This window comes from Hemicordylus capensis, chromosome 4 (genome assembly GCF_027244095.1).
Source record: "Hemicordylus capensis ecotype Gifberg chromosome 4, rHemCap1.1.pri, whole genome shotgun sequence".
Taxonomy (NCBI): domain Eukaryota; kingdom Metazoa; phylum Chordata; class Lepidosauria; order Squamata; family Cordylidae; genus Hemicordylus; species Hemicordylus capensis.
The window spans coordinates 33,175,565-33,202,201 of NC_069660.1; the positions used below are offsets into that span (position 1 = coordinate 33,175,565).

Consider the following 26,637-nt stretch of genomic DNA (forward strand, 5'->3'; position numbering starts at 1 on the left):
GATTCCTTGGAAGCACCTGGGTCTCAGGCCTGTTCACTGCACCAATAGTAGCTCCATTCAGGATAAGTAGAAGCTTCAGGGGGTGGGAATGAGCCTTACCATGGCACAGGAGAAAGGGTTAAGGCCCTGTGTCATCTGCCCCTCAGTGCTGACTGGGCTCTCCTGCAACTTATATTTTAATTTAAAAAGAAAAATACAGAGGAAACCCCATTTCATATAAGATGTAGTTTCATCCTGAATCTGTGCACTAGATGTGCATGCCAAAGGCACACTTGCATGTGGTTTATTTATCTACTTGGTGCGTGTATATACCAAAAACAAGTATGTCGTGAGGGTTTACAATGGGTTTAAAACTCTAACAGTAAAATCAACAGTAAAAAACAAATGAACAACATTAAAATCACATTTAAAATCAAAAAAAAATTTTAAAGGGGATTGTCCTATGCTGAGATTTCTAGATTTATTATGATTATACATAACAGCTTAAGAAATGCTCTTAAAACATGTTGCTTTTTCACGATATGCCTTTGAATGTATCCAAGCTTTAGCCTTCAGAATCCTGAATGTCATCAACAACCTCCCTTTTCCAGCAGCCTCCTGAAATCTGAAGACACATTTGGTGTCATGGTGGGGAAATCAGCACCTGCTGAATGTCTCCCTTTTATGTTGCTGTTAGACAGAGGGACTCTGTCAAGCCAGTGATGAGAAAACCGTGAGGCACAGAGCTGACTTCAGCCCCAAAGACAAGCTTGTGTGCTGCTTCTCAGTGAAAAGATGCAGGCAGCTCATAAGCGAGGCTCCTAAAAGATGAAATTCTTTAATCACAAGGAGCCATCTAGTGGCAAAACGTAAATGATGTGGATTGCTTGCCTAGGTAAAGGTAAAGTGTGCCACCCTGTGGTTTTCTTTGGTAGAATACAGGAGGGGTTTACCATTGCCTCCTCCCGTGCAGTATGAGATGATGCCTTTCAGCACCTTATTACATCGCTGCTGCCCAATATAGTACCAGCGGGGATTCGAACCGGCAATCTCCTGTTTGTTAGTCAAGTGGAGAGCAACCCAATGGAGTACTGTCCTCCTGAAGCTGGAACAACGGATTTCATTATGAAGTTGTTGCTGTAAATGGCAACTACCACACATGGAATCCTTCCCCATTCTGTAATGTTTAGGAGAGGGGTAGCAACCTTGGCTCTCCAGTTCAGGGGCGTAGCAAGGTTGGAGTGGGCCCAGAGACAAGATTTTAAAATGGCCTTCCCCTCACTGAAGTTCAGCTCATGAAGTAAAGAAATTCTTAAATGAGGCTGAAGTGGTAACAAAAAGCAGAGTGTATATATATACACACACACATGCCACAATAGAGCATCATCCTAAATTACTTTTTAGAAAGTTTTGTAAATTGTAGACGATGCAAGTCATTTAATGGTACTAGAGAAAGACATGCTCTTCTGGTAGCTCCAGGTCTTTATACTCACATCAGTTTCGGAGGATGAATACAACTGAAGGAAGCCCGGGTGGGTGCGCAGCTGGGGGAGTCAGTCATGTGACTTGCCTCTGGGGGGCCCCCGAAGGCAGTGGGCCCCCAGACAACTGTCTCCCTTTGCCCTATTATAGTTACGCCCCTGCTCCAGTTGTTGTTGAATTACAGTTCCCATCATCCACAGCCACAATTTATTGTGGCGGGGAATGATGGGAGTTGTAGTTCATCTACAGCTGGAGTGCCAGAGGTTGCCTAGCAACTTCCAATTTCACCTTGTAACAGGACATGGGGGGGGGAAGTTTGGTTGTTTCAATTATGGTATCGGAAATATTCATTGGGACTATTCACATGACCGCACTCTCCTGTGGTCGGGTGGGCGGGGGTGAAGGCAGGGTTCCACCTACCTTCCCCCAGATGACGGCGCTGAGCCTCTGAGCTGAGCCCCTGCAGCGTACAAGCTGCGCGCACACATGACTAGAACTCTCAGCAGTGCTAGTGAACAGAGGCCAGTACTCGTCCCAGCCTCTGTGATTCCCACAGTGCACTGTGCACCGAGTGTGGTGCACTGGGGGATCCCCTCAGGGGATGGGCACTGTGACGCCCATCTGTGTGTCAGCACGAGCTGTGGATTCTGGTGGTTCTCACCAGCAGCCAAGTCCAAGCTTGGCTGCGTAAGCTTGGGCTTGGATGCTCGTGAGAAAAACCTCTTTGATTTCTTGTATTGTCCATCAAAATTGGGACATGTTTTTGATTGTATTTGGAAATCCAGTGTAAACATTTTGCAAAAATAACAAAATAATAACATACAGGAGGTTTTTTTGTGGGTGTAGGGAGTGTGGTTACAGCTTGAAATATATAGCTTTTAAAAGTCACATTTGTATTCAGGGCTCTGTATGTTAGTCAGTATTTTATTTGTATTACACACACACACACACACACACAAACACACACACACACACACACACCTTTCCCCAGTGTGGTTAACAAGATAGCTGCTACCTATAGCCCACCTCCAGCCTCAGAGGCAGGATGCCTCTAAATACCAGTTGCAGGGGAGTAACAGCAGGGTATGCCCTGTTTCGAGCTCAAAACAAAATGCAAAATCCATTTCATACACACCCCTAGAAAAGAGGATGTTTACAAGTAATATACAGTTGTGAAGGCAAGATCTGAGACACCACAGATAACCAGAGCTCTTTGCCAATGCAGTGTGGGCTGATCTCTCTCCTAAATGGGGCTGCGCAGCCCCATTTGGAAGGGAGATCAGCCCCGCTGCATTGGCAGTGAGACCAGGAGTGCCTCTCCCTGCCTTTAAGGCAGCTTGCCTTTAAGGCAGGCTGCTCAATGCAGCACAGGCCGCGCTGCCCCATTTGGGACTGAAATAACGCCCCCGCATCTGACATCAGACATGGGGTGGGTGGGCGGGGGCTGCCCTGATTGGTGGAGGCTCGGGTTCTTTGAACCCGTTCACCCAATGGTGGCTCCGTCCCTGTACAAGGGAATAGGCAAGGGTGTTTCCTTTCTCCTTTCTCAATATGCATTTAGAATGGAAACTAAATCTCAGGGGAGGAACTTTTTTCTTTCCATTCTTGTCCAGATGTAAAGGAGAATAAAGTTCCTTTATCTTAGTTGTGAATAAAAAAATATTTTGGTAAGTGGGACTTTTTCATCCCTGCATGAGAAGCTGCATCTGAAATATAGTCCTCTTCTATGCAGACGTTAAAAATAAAGATCCCTGCTCCAATTCTTTGCACCTGTCACTCTAAAGAGAGGAGAAAAACTGGGCATATGTCCCTGAATCAGGCCCATAAATTTTGCCCATTGATACTACCTTAGGTGCTCATGGTGATTTTTGGCAACCTCTACCTCCCTAGAGAAAGAAAATAGATGATAGTATTTTTGCACTTACAGCTTTCTGTGTACCTTCACCCCTTCTTTATCCCTATCCTCAAATGATTAGGGTAAAATTGCAGTCATTTTTACACAGAGGAAAACTTTATCCCTATCCTCAAATGATTAGGGTAAAATTGCAGTCATTTTTACACAGAGGAAAAGTTTAGGGTAAGAGTTAAGGCAACAATGAAAAATTGTTTGTACTCTCTCCATGGTGTAATCTTTGGAGGACATCCCTGCCAATGTTCCTTTCCTTTCCTCTGACATCATCAATAAAATTGTATAAGAGTTTTTCTGTTTTTAAAGCTTTTTAAATACCACTGCAAGTTGAGCGGATGGAGGCCTGGTGGTCAGGACAATAAAAACATGACAACACACTGAGAACTGAAATTACTTTAATGCCATCACCTATTTTCCATCTTTAGGGGTGTAAAGGTAAAATTGTGCCATCGAGTCGGTGTCTACTCCTGACGACCACAGAGCCGTGTGTGTGTTTTTGGTAGAATACAGGAGGGGTTTACCATTGCCATCTCCCGTGCAGTATGAGATGATGCCTTTCAGCATCTTTCCTATATTGCTGCTGCCCAATATAGGTGTTTCCCATAGTCTGGGAAACATACCAGTGGGGATTCGAACCAGCCTTCTCTTGCTCACTAGGCAAGTTACTTCCTCGCTGCGCCACGAGTGTTTATCCCCCTCAGATGGCACTAACTACTCTAGCTGGCTCATGCACTAATATTGGGTAAGATTTTGTAAGCAGCTCCCATGTTTCGCTCTGGGACAAAAGGCAGGCCTTGGCTCTGAAAAAGAGTGAAGGACTGTGTGATATGAACACAACAAAGTTCCAGTGCTTGCATTGTAAAGCCCTCCTCCCATGATGCCTCTTCAGCCTGAGCACCAGCACAGAACAGCAGCAGCTGCAACGTATAAAACAGCACCACCTTTCCAAATGATCCCCTTTGTCATCTTTGCTCAGTAAATCCTTGAGCAGTATTCTCATGACAGTAGAAACAAAAGATCACACTTGGTAACCAAAGTTCTGCTTTCTCGGGGAGGCACAGGGACACAAGTGTGTGCTCAGGAAGGAGAACAGCAGGAGGCACCTGTAACCATTATCTGACAAGCTGCAGCATGTCTGGAAAAGAAAGTTCTGCAACTGATCGCTGATCATCAGGTGTGTCTCACTCTGGGGAGTCCTCCCTCTGATGCCTTTCAGTTCTTATACGGTAGAGCAGATGAATGGCTGCTGCTTTCCCCTCATAAAGTCCCTTTTGTGTGCATTCCCAACCCACACACGCTTTTTCAATGAGCTTCGTGAGGAATGGGGGCTCTCCCGTTACCATCTGGACAAGTATGGAGACTTCCCCCATCACGTACTCCTAAACCATAGAGCGTAATTCGAGAGGCCCACAATTTCCTGGCTCCAGGAGCCACTTCACAGCTGCCTTGCTATAGTGACCCGTTTCCCTTTGGTTATTATGGTCTCCAAGAGCACCTTCTGGAGGATAAATGCTATTTTGTGGGTTGAGGATTCAGCATGAGATATGTGTTATTTTCCCAAACAGGAATTGTCAGCTGTCCAGCCCTGTTGGTAGGCAGGCAGGGAGCACAATAGGTGGGGGCGGTCCTTATTGCATGAAGGGAGGCTTTTATAATCAAAAATGAGGAATGGGAGTGAAGGCCAGCCCTTCCATGAAGCCTGGTGAGGTGATTGCCTCAAGCGGCATGAGTAGGGGGTGGCAGAGGCTGTCGTTAGAGCTATCCTACTCACTTGCCCTCTCACCCCCATCCCTCCATCCTACCCCTGCCTTGCTTGGACATGCTGCCTGCTAGCCCCCATATCTGCTGCTGCAGCTGCTCTTCTCTCTTCCTCTCCTGCCAGGAAGGAGGAGGAAGTCTATGGAGCTGGCAGCTGCAGGAAAGATGAGATTGCTGACAGCTCTTTCACATTTTACCCGTTAAAGCCTGCACCTTAAGTGGTGCAGCAGGGAAATGCTTGACTAACAAGCAGAAGGTTGCCACTGGTTCGAATCGCCGCTGGTATGTTTCCCAGACTATGGGAAACACCTATATCAGGCAGCAGCAATATAGGAAGATGCTGAAAGGCATCATCTCATACTGCACGGGAGGAGACAATGGTAAACCCCTCCTATATTCTACCAAAGAAAACTACAGGGCTCTGTGGGTGCCAGGAGTCAAAATCAATTGATGGCACACGTTACCTTACCTTAAAAGCCTGCAGGAGTCATATGCTATTCTTGCACACTTTGAAGAGGGTGTAGAAAAAGAGGGAAGAGCCCAGTCTCCTTGCTGGTGCTCTTTTCATAGCTTAGAAGTGTCAGATCCAGTCTAGACCTCTTCGGACATTAGGGCTGTTCTCATGGTCAACAAAACAAGGGTAGGAGGCAGTATGCTCTGGGATCCATGAGCATATGACCCACGGTGTTGATAACAGCGTAGCCCTGATTCTCTACCAAGGTCTAAACCCAGACTGGAGGGAAAGAGAGCTCTCCTACTGCTTTGTTTCAGTTGTGTGGGTGCTCATGCTGTTCCTAGCAGCTCCTGGGACCCAGCGGCCATTTTAACAATAGAGCACTGTGGCTACAGGGGCTCCCATCCATGAATGTGCCTCTGTGCACAGCACACTCTATGCTCCTTTTGCTTACAACAGCTTCAACAGGGCTGGTCCCAGCTCTTGCTCCTTCATGGCCAGAGGGGAGCTGATGATGTACTGATAGTTGCCAGGCTACTGGTGGCATGATGCATGATGGCTTAATAGCTTAGGTCCAGGCTATTTAAGAGAGTGCCTCCTTTGCCATAAACCCTGCCACCTGTTACGATCTTCTGGAAAGTCTGGTTATGGATGCCACTGGCTCATTTGGTGGCGACCCATGACCGGGTTTTCTCTGTTTTGCAATTGTTCTTTTCTCTCTTTCCCCTCGAATCTATCATAAAAACTATCAAGCACTGGAGGACTACAGTTGGACAAGGATAGCCCACCGTGTTCAAGAAGATGTAGAAATGATCAGAGATCATGACACAGTTGGCCAAGGTTTATAAAGGCCATCTCTTATTGCATAGGTTTGCTGACATGTCAAGCAGGTAGAATATCTCCCAGTAGAAATCTGAAGATCATTGAGATAAATGGGGTCATTTAGAGAGGAAGCACTGAAAGGGAAAATCTATATTAGCCAAGAACTTAATACTAAAGGCAGATAGAAAGAAGAGGAAAAGCCAGAAAGAAAATGTCCACCCAGCCTGAAGGGAAAACTCAGAACAAGATTTTCAGCCTCAACGCTGACAGTTGAGAACCAGCCAGGAGCAGGAGGGCATAGCCTTTCCCTTTCTTTAGGCCAGCATGCATTACCTTGGCAAAAGCATGTTCCCATACCCATGTCTGCTGAGGTTATATAAATTGGGGGCGAGGGAAGAGAATTTGCAGGAGAGATTCAGGAAGTGGGGTTAGGGAGTGCTTTACACTTCAACCTACCACTTAATAATTTCCTAAAACCCACCCTAAAATAAAACCCACCCGTTTCCCTCAGCTTGACTGGCTTCTGTCCTTGAAGCATGGTTAAACACAGTTTAACGTTTATAAAGGAGAACTAGCAGTCTGGTGAGAACTAAGTCGCCCCACAGGCTCTTCCCTGAAAATGTACCCCAGTCCCTGTATTAGCAATACAACATAGGAACATAGGAAGCTGCCATATACTGAGTCGGACCATTGGTCTATCTAGCTCAGTATTGCCTTCACAGACTGGCAGCGGCTTCTCCAAGGTTGCAGGCAGGAATCTCTCTCAGCCCTATCATGGAGAAGCCAGGGAGGGAACTTGTGACCTTCTGTTCTTCCCAGAGCGGCGGCTCCATCCCCTGAGGGGAATATCTGACAGTGCTCACATTTCTAGTCTCCCATGCATATGCAACCAGGGCGGGCCCTGCTTAGCTAAGGGGACAAGTCATGCTTGCTACCACAAGACCAGCTCTGATACAAGACAAACACAGCAGTGGAGTTCTCCGATTGTCTTGTGACACAGGCCTTGACAATTTTCTTTGGATCTAGGAGCCAGCCCAAAAATTTAGGAGCCAGACAACAGACATTTGACAAAATATCCAGATTTAGTGATGGACTTTGGGCCAGGGGAATGAGCATAAATGGGCTTCTTTGTCCCCTTTATAAGTGATGTACTTGGAATAGAAACAGGGCTACCTGGGGACAGAGATTTTATTAAATAATTCAGTCTCTGAATATTCTGGTATGCGGTGGGCGCCCTCACCATCCTTACTGGCCCAGAAAGGACCCTCGCTGTCCTTACCAGCCCCCAAGGCAGGGGTTGGCCCCAAACTAACCGAGGGAGGGGTGAAGCAATCCACTGCAGGCATGCTGGTGAGGCTGCTGCTCCCTAGAGCTCCTAGAGAACAGTCGAGTGAGCGGGCCACTGGCGAGGCACTTCCAAATGATGTCAGCGAGGTGCCTCAGAGGGAAAGGCGGGGTGAGAGTGGGGAGGCAGCTGGTTGCAATGAGGACAAGATGAGCTTAATAAAGCAGGGTGTAGGGCCAATTGGGGGTGGGGTGGGGATCGCATGGGCTGCCAACAGGGAATTAAGGCTGGCCCAGCCGATGATGAGGGGCAGTTGGAGGGTGAGTAGTGGAGGCCTCCCGAGAGAGACTGCCACAGTGACCCCAAGGTGCCCAGAGGAGGAAGAACTGGGTGAAAGAGAACCCCCTCCCCTCAACGTACTCTGAGGCCCTCTCACCAAGAGAAACAGCTCTGGAGGGACCAGCATCGTGACATCTAGTCTGGGCACCACAGTTAAACTTCTAGGCATCATGGCTCTCTGGTGCCTGGGATTTGTCAAGCCCTGTTGTAACATATCATTCAGTCCTTAAAGAGCCATGCCTTCACCTCACACTCTGAGGGCCAGGCTGCTCCTCAAGACTACCCACACTGCTTTGAATGGTTTTAATTGGCAAGAGATTGAAGTATTTCGCACTTTGAAACACACAGAAACACAGAACACAAAATGGTGTCATAACTTATACTTTATCAAATGCTTTCTTTAAAAAATACCCTGCTGTGTGAACCGACAAAAGGTCATCAGTTATATTTCCTCTTAACTAACAGACGGAAATCAAGGCATAGAAGAGGAGCCTTTTCAAGAGACCAGGATGCTCAATTCCATGCATTTTTTCCAGGAGGTGAACTGTACTTCACCCACATGAACTCAGTGCTTTAACAGCAGGTTCAGGATTCCTTCTCTGAGCAAGTCATCGTATCCCTTCAACACTGCAGAAAGTGAATATCCTGATGTCACTTGTGTCTCTTCATAAGCGGAAATGTTCATTGCTCATCTCTCAGGAGGTACTGGAACTGTCCACTCTTTGGTAATGAGCTCGTGGATGAACTTCTCTTCTGTTCCAGAATTTTTGCCAGAATCTGTTTCTCTGTAACAACCTGCCAAACAATTAAAGTGGTGAATAACTACAGATGCTGCCTTATTGTGGTGTTTATAGTTTTGGGGATTTCCCCCGCCCCTCCTTGCTTTTGACGGGCCCTTCTTGAGATTAGAAAAGTGGACTTAATGTATTTGTTAGAAATGTCTCAAATGAGATGCAGTTGTTCCTGTACTGCATGATTTCAGACTGCAGCATGTGGTCTCATGTAACTTACTCCTTACACATAGAAAGCTAGATGTCAGGCAGAAGTGGTGGAACATACGACACAGCTGTTGTGCTAAGGTATGCTAAGTAGATTGATTGTTCCGATGAACTAACAGTATTAGTGTCCTGCAATTTGAAGTGATACCTTTGAAGAACAATTTTGTCAGGCAGCTAGCTGCAGGGCTACAGAGCTTAAGTGGCTCCCTAGACAACGCCTCCTAAGTACCTCCTAAGCTCTTCCAGTTCTGTCAAGGACCTTGAGGCCAACTCACACATTTGCACTGTCACATTTTAAGAGCGTGCATTGTGGGAACTATGGACTTATGTGGATTTCCACACAGTTCAGTGTCAGCTAACAAAGGAAGCTGCCTTAAACCAAGTCAGACCACTGGTCCATCTAACTAGGTACTGCCTGAACTGACGGGCAGTAGCTCTCCAGGACCCTTGATTGGTCTTTCCCAGCCCTACCAGGCGATGTCAAGGATGGACTCTGGGTCCTTCTAGTGAGCTACAGCCCCATCCCCAGTTAGGTCCCAGGAGAACAGACTGATGGTTAGGAACATAGGAAGTTGCCATATACTGAGTCAGAGCATTGGTCCAACTAGCTCAGTATTGTCTTCACAGACTGGCAGCAGCTTCTCCAAGGTTGCAGGCAGGAATCTCTCTCAGCCCTCTCTTGAAGAAGCCAGGGAGGGAACTTGGAAACTTCTGCTCTTCCCAGAGCAGCTCCATCCCCTGAGGGGAATATCTTACAGTGCTCACATGTGGTCTCCCATTCAAATGCAACCAGGGCGGACCCTACTTAGCTAACTTGTGGTACTTAGCATGGCTTGTGGTAGCAAGTCATGCTTGCTACCACAAGACCAGCTCTCCTCTCATTACCTTACCACATTACTCTAGCTTACCTTACCTCACGTTACCACAGCCTACATCTTGCAATGCAATGCAATATACTTGCCTGCTGGATGAAGGCCGTACCTTGATTAGCCTAGCCTAAGGATGCTCAAATACACCTTCCATGCTTATAAAGGCACAAGTGCCTCTAGATGTAGTTGAGCCAGGATGGTGTAGTGGTTAGAATGCTGGACTAGGGCTGGGGAGGTTTTAATCCCTGATCAGCCGAAAACCTCACTGGGTGACTCCGGGCCAGTCCTTAATCTCTCAGCCTAACCTACGTCAGGGGAAAAACATAACCATTATGGACACCACTTTGGGCTCCTTGGAAGAAAAGTGGGATACAAATGTAAAATCAGGTTGGGGCAGCTGTAAAAATGCAACAAGGAAACAATGGGTTTGGGCTAGGTTTCCGAAGTGCTCAACTGTGAAGGTAGTCTCATTTGACAGCACAGAGTCCTGCTTCTCTAGCACTGATCTTAGACAACAGGGACCATACAACTACATCAGACTGTGGAATGGCGGACCTAGCCTTGGGACTTGGGCACAGGACATCTTGCAGGGTCCAGCATTAGTACTGCTGGCTATTATGGACTACGCTGCCCAAGAGCAGGCACACCAGGACTTACTGCTTCTTTGAGAACTGCTGGTCTATCTCTTCTAGAGACTGTCCTTTGGTTTCTGGTACAAAAAGGTAAATAAATAGAACAGCTGCAGCTCCCACCAGTCCATAGAAAAGGAATGTCCATGATAAGCCGACGGCATCTGCAAGGGGAAGCAGAACAGAAGAAAAATGAGACAAGACCAGTGGCAGCTATTTCATGAAGCAAGGTGAGGCAGTCACCTCACACAGCAGATTATTGGGGCACCAGCAGATTAATCCCAGTATATTATTGGCTTAGGTCCGAGTTATCTTAGAGAGCGCGTTCTTCTACATGATCCCCACTGCAAGTTAAGGTCATCTGAGGAGGTTCGTTTCCAGTTACCACCGGTATGTCTGGTGGCGACTCAGAGGCGGGCCTTCTCTGTAGCTGCTCCTGGGCTGTGGAATGCACTCCCGACAGAAGTCCGTAATCCGAGTTCATTGCTGGCTTTTAGGAGAGCCCTTAAAAACTATCTGTTTGGCCAGGCCTTCTAGGGTTTTTAATTTGTTGTAAATTGTTTTTAACTGCTGTAAGTGTCTGGCTTGGTTCTCCAGGGTTTTTAACTGTAATATGTTTTTAATGTTAATTAGTTTTATGCTGTTTTTATAGTTTTGATTTTAATCGTTAATTGATTTTAATTGTTTTTACTTTGATGTAAACCGCCCTGAGCCATTTTTGGAAGGGCGGTATATAAATAAAATTAAAAACAATTAATTAATTAATTAATTATTTTGGCACCAGCAGGATGGCAAGATCCTCCTTGCTACTTGCTCCCAGCAGATTATCTACAAACCCCAGCAAATTACTGGGGCACCAGCAGAATGGCGAGATGTTCTTTCTATGGCCATTAGAGCAGCTCTTCAGGACCAGTCTGACCCTTGCAAGCTTTGCAAGGAGTGCCTCTCCTCACACACCTTGCAAAGCTTGCAAGAAGCATGAAGAGAGAAGAGGGTGCTGCTGACAACTTTCCCTCCTCCCTGCCTCCTGCACCACTTTCAAAACTCGCAAGGATCGTTTAAGGGGAGCTGGCCCTCACCAGGGTCATGGAGTAAGGTAGCATTTGGCACCTTGCCTCAAGTGCTGCAGTACCCAGGACCACCTCTGGACAAGACATCACTTTTTGCTTGGATATGGTGAAGACTGGTGCATTTATCAAATTCAGACAGTGCTGTGTGGGGCCTTACATTGTGGAGGAGGATATGTAGAACAAGGCCAAGAACCTTATCCATAATCTATGGACAAAGCTATGTGGACTCCATTCTGTGCTCCAGTCCAAGAAGTGAGTAGCTTCCAGAGCCAGTATGGTCTAATAATGAAGAGTGTTGGGAATAGACTGTGGCTCAGGGGCAAATCATATGCTTTGTATGCAGAAGGTGCTACGTTCAGTCCCTGACATCTCTTGAACGCTTTCCAGATTACACCCTGCAACGGGGTCATGGCGGATCTCTGAAGTGTGCTTCCACCCTTCCTGCATTGTGACACCGCAGTCCCTACACTGACAGCAGGGTGCTGTTCACATTTCTGATGCCTTGTTTTGAATTTAATCGCTGCAATATAGTGCTATGATGTTGCGTATCCAGCGTAAAAAATTGCTGGTTTTCCAAGTTGTTAGTTTTCACCAGACTGCTCCCCCTGCTTTACATTTTTAATGTGATTTGCCTTTAAGGAAGCATTTTGCTGCTGTTGAGCGGCTAATCTGGAAAGCACCCAGGTAGGGTTGGAAGCTGGAAGTGGTAGAGACCCTCATGTGGAACACTGGAGAGCCATTACCTGTCAGTATAACCAGTGTTGAGTTAGGTGGACCAATAGTCTGACTCAATATAAGGCAGCTTCATAGAGCTGGGTTCAGATCCCTATTCAGCCATTAAGTTCATTCAGCTACAAGTGGAGACAAGCCATGTCCTCATCTAAAAACACCCTCCAACATTCCAGATAAGAAGAAGGAAAGTCCTATGTACTTCCGACATGCCTATTCTCACACCAGGGATCACTGCCAGAACTGAGAGCCTGACCAGCTGTGAAGCATACTGCAGTGGAGAATAGCAGCAGCAAGCAACACCCATACATACCAATGAGGTCCAGGAATGTGAGACTGATCAGCAGATTGGCAGCCCAGTTGAAACTGTTGCAGAAGGCAAAGGCTCTCCCTCGTATGTTGGCAGGATAGATCTCACTGAGGACAAGCCATGTCACTGTGGCAGGAGAAAGGAAGGTGGTAGGGTGGGGTGAAGAAAAGAGAACACACTGGACAGGTTTGTGCAATTCTACCACAGAACTGATTTTAGAAGTGGGGAGTTTGCCTTCACTGAGTTGAGTGATAAACACCTCCAGGATCAGTGTTCCTTATAACAGGGATTCTTAGATGCTGTTGACTAAAACTCCCTCATTCCCAAAGGCCATTGCAGCTGGGGATGATGGGAGTTGTAGTTAACAACTGCCAGGAATCTCTGTTACAGAAAATACAGCCCAGGATGTTTCTGTTAGAGGTTGTTGATTCTTACCCAGAATAGGTAAAACAGCAGAGCACTAAGGAATGAGCACACACTCCAGTTACAGAGTAGGTAGCAGAGGATGGTTTGGATATTGCAGCTGTTTAGAGAAAAACACATGGAGATCCTTGTATGACTAAACACTAAATATTTATTGGTTAAATACACTTAGATAGGAAAGACCTATCTCTAATCTAAAGGACTACATAGTGGATAGGTAAGGAGAGAGATAGATGTTTCCATCTGCTCTCTAAGAGGAAAGGAAGGATTGTGACTCAGCACAGGAAGTGCTGCAGAGTCAGTTCAGGGGTCACAGAGTAGGGACAGATAGGGAGACCCTGACTCACTGTCTCTACTCCCAATGCCCCTAGTGGTCATTAGGATAGTTGGTGCAAAAGGTCGATGCACTGGAAGTTCATCTCCAACAGTTTCCAGACAGAGAAATACTTTGTTTTAAAGCAAACGTTCTTACAGCTTTTTTACTTGTCATTCAGATGATACCTTTGGACGTCATGCAATTTTGCAGCTCCATACATGGCCAGCAGATGGCGCTGCATAATTGTGTGGCAGCTAGGATGTCACCTGAATGACAAGTAGAAAAGCTGTAAGAACTTCTATTTTAAAATGGAGTATTTTTCCATCTGGAAACATCCTCAGAAACTTCAAGCTGACAAAAGTGAAGACAAGTTACCTACCGAGGCTGGAGACAGACAATAGTCCTTTCAAGAAATCAGGAACAGTTTGAAAGAGGGGTGGGTGGTTTATGGTGTGTAGACTAATTCTACTTTTGCCTCTGGCGAATAGGTTTTGGTATGGTTTCAAAATCCTGCAAAACCTATTCTGCAAGAGGTGACTGACAACAAGGGTGTGTGTATGCTCTAAGGCAGGCTACTCAATGGCGGCCCTCCAGCTGTTTTCAGATTATAGCTCCCAGAATCCCCAGCCACAGTGGCCAATAGTCAGGAATGATGGGAGTTGTAGGCCAACATCTGTAGGAGGGCTGAAGCTGGGTTACCCTGCGAAGCAGCAGCAGGGAACAGAGGAAGCCGAGTAACCCTGACACTTCCACCTCTCTTAAAACCAATTCTCTCCCAGCCTTCCATAAGCTACAATAAATAAGACCCGAGTTAGCCCACTATGAGGACTTGCAAGGCAAGTTCATGATCTGTGGGGGTGGGGAATGATCAAGACATGCATGTGGAACTGACGTTTATTTCCTGGTCAGAGCCCCTGAGCACTTAATCATGAATAGATCTGCCATACTCTGCATATGTCTGGCAGGATTTGTATATATGTTTGCATAATGGGGTATATAATAAGATTCTGCAGGAGCTGAAAGTTCCTGGAACAGTAGGCAGAAATAAATCCTTCAGAGGCAGGTGAGAGAAGCCTCGGACACCAAAACAACTTGCAGTTCTGCCCATGCAGATGGTGCAGTGTAGTTATCTGAAAAACGCCAGCTGAGAAACAAAGGGGCAAGGTTGGGGGACAGGGATTGGGAACTAGGTTCCACTCTGGACATCCCACCGACCATTAAAGGTAAAGATACAAACAGATAATGTTTCCGCTGATCACTACTTCAAAACAGAAGCTGCCTACTGCTCAGTTGAAAAGCATGGGCTTTGCATGCAAATGATTCCAGGCTTAGTCTCCAGACAATACAGGCTAGCTGAAGCAATGGCCAAATATGGCTTGACATTTTCAAAAGGAGTGATAAGCACCCTCACCAAGTATCTACAAAAAGGGCATAGCATAGAGAGGCTCAAAGAGGACAGGAGATTTAAGGTCGAACTAGACACAGCAAGTGAGATCTATGATGGGATCTCCCAGTATCTTTTCTTTGTCAAAAACAAACACAAAACAACAGCCATGGGGTGTTTGAATCAGAACTGCAACGTGTGTGTATGTGTGGTTAATTCTGTCTCCTCGTGGATTCCTTGATTTGAATCCTCCCCCCTCCCCATGCCTTTAGCTGTAGAGAGGATAAAGTTACAGGCAGAAAAAAAATCCCTCCATTACCAAAAGCACTTTGGGAGTGGAGATGGGATTTGGAGTGGAGCTGCTGCATGGGGTAAAGGGGCGAAACCTTCCTCCCCTGTGCCATGGACTTGATCAAAATTGGGTGCTTTTGTGGCTACTTTTTCACAAAGATGTCTAGAGAGCCAGTCACTGAACTCCCACATCATGCCTAATTTTGCATTCAGGAATTGCATGCTCTCTCTCCTGGAGCATTTCCACACAGCAGGCTTTACCACAGGTTTACTGCAAGTTTGAATTTGCCCCAAAAAATCTGACACAAAAAGTGGATTCTTTTTAAAACCCCGGACATAAATCAGGCTCCACTCAAATGTGCAAAGAAAAACCTGAATGGTGTGTGAAGTGCTCCCCGGTAGTTTGCAGGGACTTCGGGGTAAATCTGGCCGATATGTGAAGTGAATGCACACCCTCCATTCTGGAGGAGAAGTGAGCTAAAAGCCCCGTCTAGAAATGCTCCTGCAGAACTAAAATAAGCTGCCACTTCAGATCTTTTCCCTTAGATTCCCCTTCCGTGGTTGCTCTTCCTTTAACTGGAACAAAGGAAGGATATAATATAGGGATAATGGAGTGAAGCACAGCAGAGATGATATTTCATAGTTTGCATCTATGGGATGCCTAAATCTGATGTTCTGCTGTACTTCTCTCTGTCTCTCTCTCTCTCACTCACCACACACACACAAACCCCTGCTTAGTAAAGCTAAGAGCAGAATACGCACACAATAAGTCAGGACCCTGGTGGCCATACGTGCAAGGAATGTGAAAGCCGAGGATGTGCACTTACTTGGTCCAAATCCAATTGAGAATGCGCTGACAAAAGCCATCAAGCTTAGTAGTGTAATCCAGTTTAGGAGCATATGTTCCTTAGAAGGAGCCTCTCCAACAGATGAGGGGGTACTTTGTTCCTTTGCCTCAGTGGACTGATTGAGCAGGCCCACTTTCTCCGTGTGTGAAGAAGCGCTTGCTGTTCTTCCTCCATTTTCACTGCTGGCAACCATTTTGGTAAAGCTTGCTGGCCTTGTGATGGTAGGAATAGAAACCATATGAATTTCACTAGCACCTGAAGCCAAGGGGAAGTATGACACAGCTGGGTGGGTGGACACTGACTTTATGGGGAGATGAGCTGAGTGGAGTGAAGTGCTGTTTAATTCTCTCAGCGTTCCACAGTCTTTGACCACATCCAAGTGAATGAAGCAGCTTGTTAGGCCAATGGCAGTCACTGATAAGGCCATCACTGTACATCCAGCCATCAAGAGTATCCTTCTGCCAGCCTTATCTGCAAAAGCCATGGCAAAAAGAGTCGCAATAACTTTCATCACCCCTAGACCAACAGAAGCCAGGATGGCAGAGGAATTGCTCTGAAACCCCACAGATCGGAAGATTTTGGACGCGTAGAAAAGGATGTTGGGCTGCCCCGTGAACTGCTGGAAAAGCACCAGTCCTAGGCCAACCATAGTTCTGCTTCTCATATTGTCCTTTGACCTAAAAAGATCCCCAAATGAATAACGCTTCTCCTTGGGGCAAGGTGGCATCGCGTCTTCACCATCCTTGTTCTTCTGTTGCCGAATGAGGCTTTTCCGAGTCTCGCTCTTGCATACATTTAACTTCATGGAGTTCTTTGGGAGGAACGAGATGCTGAGAAATTGAATAGCAGCTGGACCGATAGCCAAGCCAAACATGTATCGCCAGCCCTCCGATGTATCTGAGAAAATGTAATTCAGTGCATATGAAAGTAAGACCCCCAAGGTGATGCCAGCTTCATAGAGGGAAACCAGCACCCCTCGCTGATGGGCGGCCACCATTTCGGAGACATAGATGCAGCATGCCATGGATGACAAAGAGATGGCAAAGCCGACCGTCACACGGCCACATACCAGGCAAACAAATGACCTGGCTAGAGTTAGGAGGAGACTGCCACCCAACAAAATGGCACTGCTGACCAATATCGCTCTCTGCCTTCCTTGCTGGTCAATGAAGATCCCACCAACCAGAGAAGCCAGGAGAGCACCAACCAGCAGGGAACTCACAAGAACTTCCTGTTCAAAACAGCTCAGATGAAACTCTAGCTGCAGCTGCAACAAGGCCCCAGAGATAATTCCGAGCTCATACCCAAATATCAACCCACCAAGGAGCGAAACGGTGGAAGAGAGCAGGAGGATCAGCAGTGCTTGTCCTGCAAGTCAAGAAAAACAATAATGTCTCAAGAGTCTTTCTCAGTAAAGGAAATAAGCTTTCCCATATATAAGTTTTACATAACTCATAGGAAATGAAAATCAATGTTTTTGCAGAACCGTGCTTAGACTTTCAGGGCTCCAGATTTGTCTGCACGTGCAAAAGTGGTAAGTGAGGTAAAAGGCTGACAGTAACCCTTTCTACCAGGGAAAAATGGAAGGCATCTTAAATCTGGCAACTTACACATTAAGACAGCCTCTGCCCAAACTGAACTAGTTTGACTCAAGCCAGGGGAACTGTGTATGCACCCTGTCCCCATTGCAAATAAAATGCTATCTTATTGATTAATTCTGCAGGGCAACTGTTTTGTCACAGAGACATAAGTTTTGGGCGGTATAAAAATATGTTAAATAAATAAATTTGAACAGCAACACACTTTTTGACTCCTGGGGAAACACACATGAATGGCAATCTTTCTGCCAATCTGCTTTTAAAATTGGCATAGCATGGACACAGCAACATCCTGGTCAACATTTTAAAGCGAAAATTGTTTTCATTTCACTGGTTCCATTGTTTTACATAAAGTGAACTAGAGACTCACCAGTCTCTATCCAGCTAATTCAATCTTGTCTAAGGCCCACTGAAATCAATGGAGCAAGTTTGTTGCAACTAACACGAGTCCCACTGAGCTCAATCGAACTTGCTATGATTCACTTTAGCTGGAACGGGACCATAGTATGGGATGTGCACTTTCCATGGGGACTGACTGGTGGCATGCTCCTTCAAAGGAAGTTTAAAATATTAACTGCAAAATATACTATTTGTATTATTATTCTCTGAGTAACTCAGACAGCAGCATGCCTGTCGAAGGAGGCATGGGAAAGCAGAAAACTCCATTATTGGGTAAAAAGCCATTACACAGCAAGGGTAGCGTAGCAAGCAGCTAAGGGACTTAGCTGTGAATCAGGAAGCCCAGAGCCAAATCTTGCCTCTGCTATGGGTCCAGAAAGTGGCTCTATCTGGAGATGCCAGGGATAGACAACATGTGGCAATAAATAAATAAATAAATAAATATAAAAAAGGAACTCTCTATACCTGAGGTCCGTTGGGGGGCAGTATAGCACCTGCAGCTCACTGACTTGTCACGAAAGGTGTCCATGCTTTGTGCACTGTGTGAGGCAGCAACAGGGGAAGTTGCCTTTTACCGAGTCACACCATTGATCCACCTAGCCCAATATTGCCTACACCAGTGGTCCCAAATCTGGGTTCCTCCAGATGTTGCTGAACTACAACTCCCATCAGCCCTGCTTCCATTTATTGTGGCTGGGGATGATGGTAGTTCAGCAACATCTGGAGGCCCCCAGGTTGGGAACCCCTGGTCCTACTGGAATCACCCCGAGCCATACTTTATCAGAGCTGGGGATGATGGGAGTTGTCATTCAGCACCATCTAGAAAGCCACATGTTGTCTATCCCTGCCTTAGGGGACAGGGCCGCAGCTTTGTGGTAGAGCATCTGCCTGCAGACTGAAGGTCTCAGGTTCAATCCTTGGCATCTCCTGATAGGGCTGGGGGGAGACCCCTGCCTGGAACTTTAGAGAATCATAGCCGGTCAGTGTGGACCAGGGGTTCCCAACCTGGGGGCTTCCAGATGTTGCTGAACTACCACCATCCCCAGCCACAATCAATTGCAGCTGGGCTGATGGGAGTTGTGGTCCAGCAACATCTGGAGGAACCCAGATTATATAACATAAGAACAGCCCTGCTGGATCAGGCCCAAGGCCCATCTAGTCCAGCATCCTATTTCACACAGTGGACTACCAGATGATGCCTCTGGGAAGCCCACAGGCTATAGCTGAGGGCATGCCCGCTCTCCTGCTGCTGCTCCCCTGCAACTAGTATTGAGAGGCATCGTGCCTCTGAGGCTGGAGGTGGCCCACAGCCACCAGACTAGTAGCCATTGATAGACCTGTCCACCTTGAATCTGTCTAAGCCCCTTTTAAAGCCATCTAAGCTCGTGGCTATCACAGATTGGGAACCACTGGTGTAGACAATACTGAGCTAGATGGATCAGTGGTCTGACTTGGTAAAAGGCAGCATCCCCTGTTGCTGCCTCACATGGTGCAGAAAGCATGGACACCTTTCATGATCAGAGTCTTCTGGGCGACAGTGATGAGAAGCAGACCAGCCTGTCAAATTCCCCTGCAGTGTGTTACCCACTAACTGCTTCTTGACTTTATGCCACCAGCAGCTCGCCAGGCAGGAGAGTTCTACATATGTCTTTGTTGGACTGTAATACTGTTAAAACCTTCAGTACATAGAGCAGCAACATCTGTGCTGCCTCCTCCTACCAGCTAGCTAGGACTTCTGCAGGTAAACAAACTGCCTGTGCTTTCTGCCAATACTCTGTGAAGTTGAAACGGGCCTCTGTGCCTTTTGCCATGTTGACTATCCTGCATCATCTCACCATATTGCCATCTTGCTTTCCAGCCCCACACTTGACTTTTCCTGAAAACGGGAGAGCCTATTTCATTGATGGATCGCTTAGGGAGAATTCTCACTTTCCCTGGCTGAAGTGGTGAAGTTCTACCTGCCATAGGCTCCGCTTTCAGGCGGAACCTCAGTGGCTCAGGATCACCCTTCCATGCAAATCACAGAACAGGCCACGATGGATTGGCTGGCTCAAAATTTCCTGTTGCTCTAGGCAAGCAGGTGAAACCTAGGCTGCAGAGTTCATGTCAGAACCCTATGTGATATCACAGGGGATTCTGGGTCACAAAGGGATGGTTCAAACAAAACTTCCAACTGGCCCTGCTAAATCACATGGAGAGAGGTCTAGGCATGCTCACCTCCTCTCCCCTAGCATGCAGTCCCACCACCCAGGGGTGTAACTATAATAGGGCAAGGGGAGACAGTTGTCTGGGGGCCCACTGCCTTGGGGGCCCCTCAGAGGCAAGTCACGTGACTGACTCCCCCAGCCTTGCACCCGCCTGGGCTTCCTTCAGTTGTATCCATCCTCCGAAACTGATGTGAGTGTTAAGACCTGGAGCTACCAGAACAGCATGTCTTTCTCTAGTACCTTTAAATGACTTGCATCATCCACAATTTACAGAACCTTTTTAAAAATAAGGATGATGTTGTTTTGTGGCACATAGGTGTTTATCTATACAATTTTTACTATGCTTTTTGTTACCACTATTCAGCCTCATTTAAGATTTCTTTACTTCATGAGTTGAGCTTCAGTGAGGGGGGGCATTTTAAAATCTTGTCTCTGGGCCCACTCCACTCTTGCTATGTCCCTGCCACCACCATATAATCAAGTGGGGAGCAGAATAATGGGTACCTTAGGGACTGTCTACTCCCAGCTGAATCTACCCACCTGACTAGATTGTCTGGGAGGGCTCTGCTCCACATGCCCACACATTTGTCAAGCATACGGGACAGGGCCTTCTCAGTTATTGCCCCCAGACTGTGGAACTCACTCTCAGCTGAGATCCACCATGGTCTGGCTCCCTCTCTCCCAGCCTTTGTGGGGGAACTGCAGGCTTTTGGCTAGTGAGCTGTCCCTTGCGCTTTTACATTTTTAGCTGCATTTGTTCTGTTTTTACTGAACAGTTTTTATCTTGCTGTTAACTGCCCTGGGCTCTTAGGATAGGAACATAGGAAGCTGCCATATACTGAGTCAGACCATTGGTCTATCTAGCTCAGTATTGTCTTCACAGACCAGCAGCAGCTTCTCCAAGGTTGCAGGCAGGAATCTCTCTCAGCCCTGTCTTGGAGATGCCAGGGAGGGAACTTGGAACCTTCTCTTCTTCCCAGAGCAGCTCCATCCCCTGAGGGGAATATCTCACACTTCTAGTCTCCCACTTATATGCAACCAGGGTGGACCCTGCTTAGCTAAGGGGACAAGTCATGCTTGCTACCACAAGACCAGCTCTCCTCCCATGGATGTAGGGCTGTATATAAATACAATAAAATATCGGAACTATTGCTCACTGAGCAATTTAAATACTAAATCACACAGTGAGGGATAGTTCAGACACTCTGTTACCCACTCCCCCCGCACATGATTACATGGTGGTAGAATAGTGTGCTAGTGAGGAGAGATATGCACACCTATACTCCTCCCTATGTGATTTGTGAGTTCACCGCCTAGAGTCTTTGGAGGAGGCGGTATGCAAGAAGTTTCAATAAATAAATAAATAAATTTGGCACAGCAATCTCACCATCCAAACTGGCCCAACGTCCAGTTTCTTTGGGAGCAACTATGCCAGAAGCATAGATGAGAGCTGGTCTGGCTAAGCAGGGTCTGCCCTGGTTGCATATGAATGGGAGACTAGAGGTGTGATATAGAAGTGTAAGATATTCCCCTTAGAGGATGGAACCGCTCTGGGAAGAGAAGGAGGTTCCAAGTCCCCTCTCCAAGATAGGGCTCTTGGCTTCTCCAAGATAGGGCTGAGAGAGATTCCTGCCTGCAACCTTGGAGAAGCCGCTGCCAGTCTGTGTAGACAATACTGGGCTAGATAGACCAATGGTCTGACTCAGTATAGGGCAGTTTCCTATGTTCCTAAGCAGCACTCGGCTCCAGGTTTAGGTGCTACTTCTGGCTTTTTATCATTTTCAATTCACAGATTATGTCATGCTAATTTTTGTTAAGAGCTGTATTGATATTTGCATTTATTCCTCTGCTTTTCATGCTTCACCTCAGTCCGTTATTCCCCTCGTGCCATATGCCAAAGAATCCTTCCAGCTGTACAACTATCTATGCTGTTGTAAATTATTCTCGTGCATGGTTTCAGATAGTCAATTAGAAACAATATTTATTCAGGACAAGTAAAAGAGCTTTGCAGAAAACTGGAACGGTTCATTAGTTTCTACTTGCAAACTCTATTAGGGACATATGGTGCTGAGGAAAATGCTGTGGCTGATTCAATTGGATTCTCCTGCAATTCCCATTACCTTTATGGGTGCCAATGGTTTATGAGCTTTGATTAAAATGCAGCTTGCTATTCACCCAGACTAAAAGGAAAGAAGGAGAAAGAGAGATTGAGGAAATAACTGATAAAACAGTGTTTGCTAAAGTGATGAAATCTGTGGCAGCAGGCCACATCACCAAACAACTGGCATAGTACTCAGGTGCCCAGAACAGCAGCTGGTTGCCACACAGGTCAAATGGTGTGCCACTGAAGGTAATGTTTGGCAAGGATGGTATCACCTAAGCCCCTTAGCCCAATAAAGAATTTATTTAAAAAACAAACAAACCCACCCTTAGTTCTCAAATGTAACTGAAACTAAGGCCTAGTTTTCTCTCAGGAGGTACAAACTATAGCACTTCAGACAGGGGAGACTTGTGATTCATTTTTTGTTTTGACATCCAAACAAAAAAATTCCCTCTACATAAAGACTAGACCAGGGCTTGAAAAATCCCAGGTGCCAGGGAGTCGTGGCTTCCAGAATTTTAACTGTCGTGCCTAGACTAGGATATTCAGAGGCAGAGTTATTTTAAAAAATCTTTATTTGTCCCAGGCAGACCTGTTTCTGTTCTAAGTATTTTACTTGTAAAGGGATAAAGAGAAGGCCTTACTTGGAGACCTTCAGGAGAGCCTTAGAAGACCCATCTTTTTAGCTTAACTTTTAATGATGTCTAGTTTTTAATTTCAATCTGGTTTAAATGGGTTTTTAATTTTAAATTGTTTTATTATATTTTTTGATTTTGATGTAAACCATCCCGAGCCACTTTAGGAAGGGCGATATATAAATTGAATACATAAAATATTATCCTCCCCACCCACCCCCGCAAATCTCTATCACCAAGTTAGGTAATTTTTATCAAGTGTCCATTGTCTGGCTCCTAAATATCTGGGCTGGCTCCTAGATCCAAATAAAATTTGTCAAGGCCTGGACTAGACTGATCAGAAGGATAAACCCTTCTCTCTGGCATTTAGTTTTTTTTAATGTGAGAGATCTGTTGTGTTTGTATGGAGGCCATCTCATTTAATCACATGAGCTGCCATCTGCAGTTTGAAGCGATATAACCCAGACTCAAGTTTACCACCTCACTGAGAAGGGCTAAGCAGATGCACATGCATCTTATTCATTTCTTGTTACTCTCAGTGTTCCCACTAATCCTCTCCCCTCTCTGTTGTCCCTCCCATAGTCAAGATTTAACTGCATAACAGTGACAGAGATTTAATTTTATAGGCATAACAACTGAGAACCAACAAGTGCAAAATTCTGCACTGCATGACTGACGTTTGTGATCTTGAAGACCTTGATCGTCTCCCCTAATAATATAAGAAGTGCCTTGCTGGATCAGGCCCAAGGCTTATCTAGCCCGGCATCCTGTTTCCTACAGGTGCCTCTGGGAAGCCCACAAGCAGGAGATGGAGGCATTAGCTTCTCTCTACGAGCCTCTTTCCCTGCTCATGACTTTGTGAACTGTGGTTTCACTCATGACACTCAATTGCCAGGTGAGAAGAAGCCTTTTCAAGATAGGATCATCTTAAAAAGATAAGATCAGGACAGTGTTCCCTCTATTCCCAGATGTTTGTTGACTACAACTCCCAGAATCCCCAGCTGCAAAGGCTTTTGCCTGGTGATTCAGGGAGTTTTAGTCAACATCTGGGAATCCCTTAGAGGGAACACTGATCAGGAACAGAAGTAACAAAATGGTTGAAGCAATCAGTAGCAGGGGCGTAACTACAATAGGGCAAGGGGAGACAGTTGTCTGGGGGCCCACTGCCTTGGGGGGCCTCCCCAGAGGCAAGTCACATGACTGACTCCCCCAACCGTGCACCCGCCCAGGCTTCCTTCAGTTGTATTCATCCTCCAAAATTGATGTGAGTGTTAAGACCTGGAGCTACCAGAACAGCATGTCTTTCTCTAGTACCATTAAATGACTTGCATCGTCCACAATTTACAGAACCTTTTAAAAAATAATTTAGGATGATGTTCTATGGCACATAGGTATATATATTACTATGCTTTTTGTTACCACTATTCAGCCTCATTTAAGATTTCTTTACTTCATGAGCTGAGCTTCAGTGAGTGGGGGGCCCATTTTAAAATCTTGTCTCTGGGCCCATTCCAACCTTGCTACGCCCCTGATCAGTAGTTTTTAGTGGCAACAAATATTTCCCACAAATTTGGGCTAAAGAGTTAAAGGAGATCTTCAGTGTAATTGTTAAACAAAAAGCAGAATGCTGAGATACAGATTAAATCTGGCATAGCATAAAACAACAGTTATCTTCCACTGAGTTAACGCTGAGTTTTCCAAAACGGAAGTAGGAAATGAACAGAATGGGATAGTTTATGAGATATTTTAGTTGATGGCCTTCCTGGTACTTGACAAACCTGTCTGAAGCTATAGGAATGGATGGCAACTTACTTTACTGGCTTCTGTTTGTAGCTGCAAAACTGGATTGGTGGACAGCAGAAAATACATAATAAGGTGGGGTGGTGGCCTGACAATTCCTAGGGTCTACAATGGATTTGTGGATGATTTAAAAGCAGCTCTAAGTTCTATACACCTTATAGATTGTTCTGAAGACTTACTAAGATGATTTATAGTCCAACCTAACCTGAAGGCTCAGGATGAGAAACAAGAACTCCCCCTCCCCCACCATACCCACAGCAGAACAGACTAATTCATGGAATTTTCCAATTTCTGGACTTAAAGCTGAATCCAAAGAGCTAGACTACAGTGTTCCTGGAACGCGCTTTGCTTTAGACTGATGTATGCAGCACTCAAATGTAGGGATGTGGAGAAGTTGTTTATTTGCCTGTTATGGAAGTGTTCTATTTGCAGGGAGCTTTTCACAGTAGGAGATTAAGAATGCTCTTTCCCCCACCTACAGTCTGAAATCGTACCATTCTACCACCCCCATTCCGTTGCAGCAAGTGTACAGATCACTTCTTACTTTCGAGAGAATATGCCTAAATACGCAGCCTTGTTGCGATCCAATCCGACGGCTTGCTATTCAGAAGTAAGTCCTACTATATTCATTGGGGCTTACTCCCAGTTAAGCGTGCACGGGGTTGTGGCTGAGCTGCACCCAATCCTACCAGTGCTTACTCGAAAGAAAGGCCCACCATGTTCTGTGGACACAGAGCATAGGACTGTAGCCTTAACTCGAAAAACTGCCTGCTTTTGCGTTTAGCCGAGATCTAGCTTCGCGTCTAGTCTGTTCAGCCTCTTTCACGGCTAGCTTTGTAATTAGGAGGGACCAAACTTTCATGAATCCATTTAAGAGCATCTTTCTTTAAAAAAAATACCCTCTTGCAAAACCAGATATCAATAGACGCGGGTGGGCAGACAATACAAATCCACTTCTGGGAGAGAGGGAGAAAGTGTAGAGAATACAGAGCACAGACGTGCGAGAGGCCACTTAGCTGCAAAGCCGTTTTTGTTTGTTTTTTACGTGCAGCTGGAAAAAGTTCACTGTACTTTCCCCTCCTCTGCAGCCACGAAGCCAGCCATCTAGAGAGAGAAATACCCCCGCCCCGCCTCTTCCACCACTCCCTGCCTGGAGGGAGGCTTAATTCCCACTTACCCATGGCGATGGAAGAGACATAGAGAGTTCAGCGCAAAAGTTCTGCTTCCCAATCGAGCAGAGCAGGCAAGAAAGGAATCCCAGAGGACTGCTGGGAATGGAGCCTAAACCAAGCGGTTCTTCCCGAGCAGCCGTTGGTCGATGTCTGCAAGGGAGGCACGTTCTGCATTCCAACGCCAGGGGCTTGGAGACTCACCCGGCGAGGCGCTGATGGGCTTCCAGCGGCCGCCGGATCAAGAACTCGCATCCCACATTCCCGGGCAGCGATTAAAAAGCCCCCCCCCCACTCCCCGCCCTGATATCTTCGCAAGCCACGAAAGAGACGGGAGCGGATCCGCGCCGTAGAGCGTCAGGAGAACGGCGAAGCTGAAGTTTCCCGGGAGAATTTCTGGTACTCAAAAGTTCTTCTCCTCCGCTGGTAGAATTTGGGGCTGAACAGCGCCACGTTGGCTCCAGCCCGGCCCACTGCAGCGGGGAGGGGAGAGCTCTCTCCGAAACAGGGGCTTGTCCGGCAGGCGATAGGGCTGCAAGGAAGTTCTGGAGTAGGAGGTGCCCAGGCGATCCTTTCCCTCCGGGCTCAGCGTGGTTGAGATGCCCGAGTGCACAAGGAAGCTGCAAAGGCAAACTCCCCTTCTTCTCTGCCCTGGTTCTCATTCAACTTTTGCATCTTCAGTTAGGGTCCCTTCACACATTACGTTTCTTCTAGGTGTACTGTAGACACCTAGGATGTGCGATGTGTACCCTTACTTAATGTCAGGTGTGATTGTGACAAAGAGGTGCCTGCAATAGTGCTCCCTCGAACAGGCATTTCCCAGATGGTGTTGA

The 26,637-nt window shown here is 46.4% G+C and overlaps 1 protein-coding gene across 1 annotated transcript; it reads right to left on the reverse strand.

Annotated features, from left to right (window-relative positions):
- Positions 1–8,393: 8,393 nt before the first annotated feature.
- On the reverse strand, positions 8,394–26,095 carry SLC2A10 (solute carrier family 2 member 10). The gene is made up of 5 exons (XM_053248923.1): positions 25,813–26,095; positions 15,875–17,263; positions 12,637–12,759; positions 10,553–10,688; positions 8,394–8,823 (listed from the first exon to the last, which is right to left on the reverse strand). The coding sequence occupies exons 1-5, from the start codon at positions 25,814–25,816 to the stop codon at positions 8,724–8,726; spliced, it is 1,752 nt and encodes a 583-aa protein (XP_053104898.1). The 5' UTR covers positions 25,817–26,095; the 3' UTR covers positions 8,394–8,723.
- Positions 26,096–26,637: the final 542 nt, after the last annotated feature.

Bases quoted from the DNA above. Each gene is read 5' to 3' on its own strand.
- SLC2A10 (XM_053248923.1), bottom strand. The intron at 12,760-15,874 runs GTAAGTGCACAT...CTCCTGCCACAG, and splicing joins CTCAATTGGATTTGGACCAA to TGACATGGCTTGTCCTCAGT. The intron at 10,689-12,636 runs GTATGTATGGGT...TTCCCCTTGCAG, and splicing joins CACATTCCTGGACCTCATTG to ATGCCGTCGGCTTATCATGG.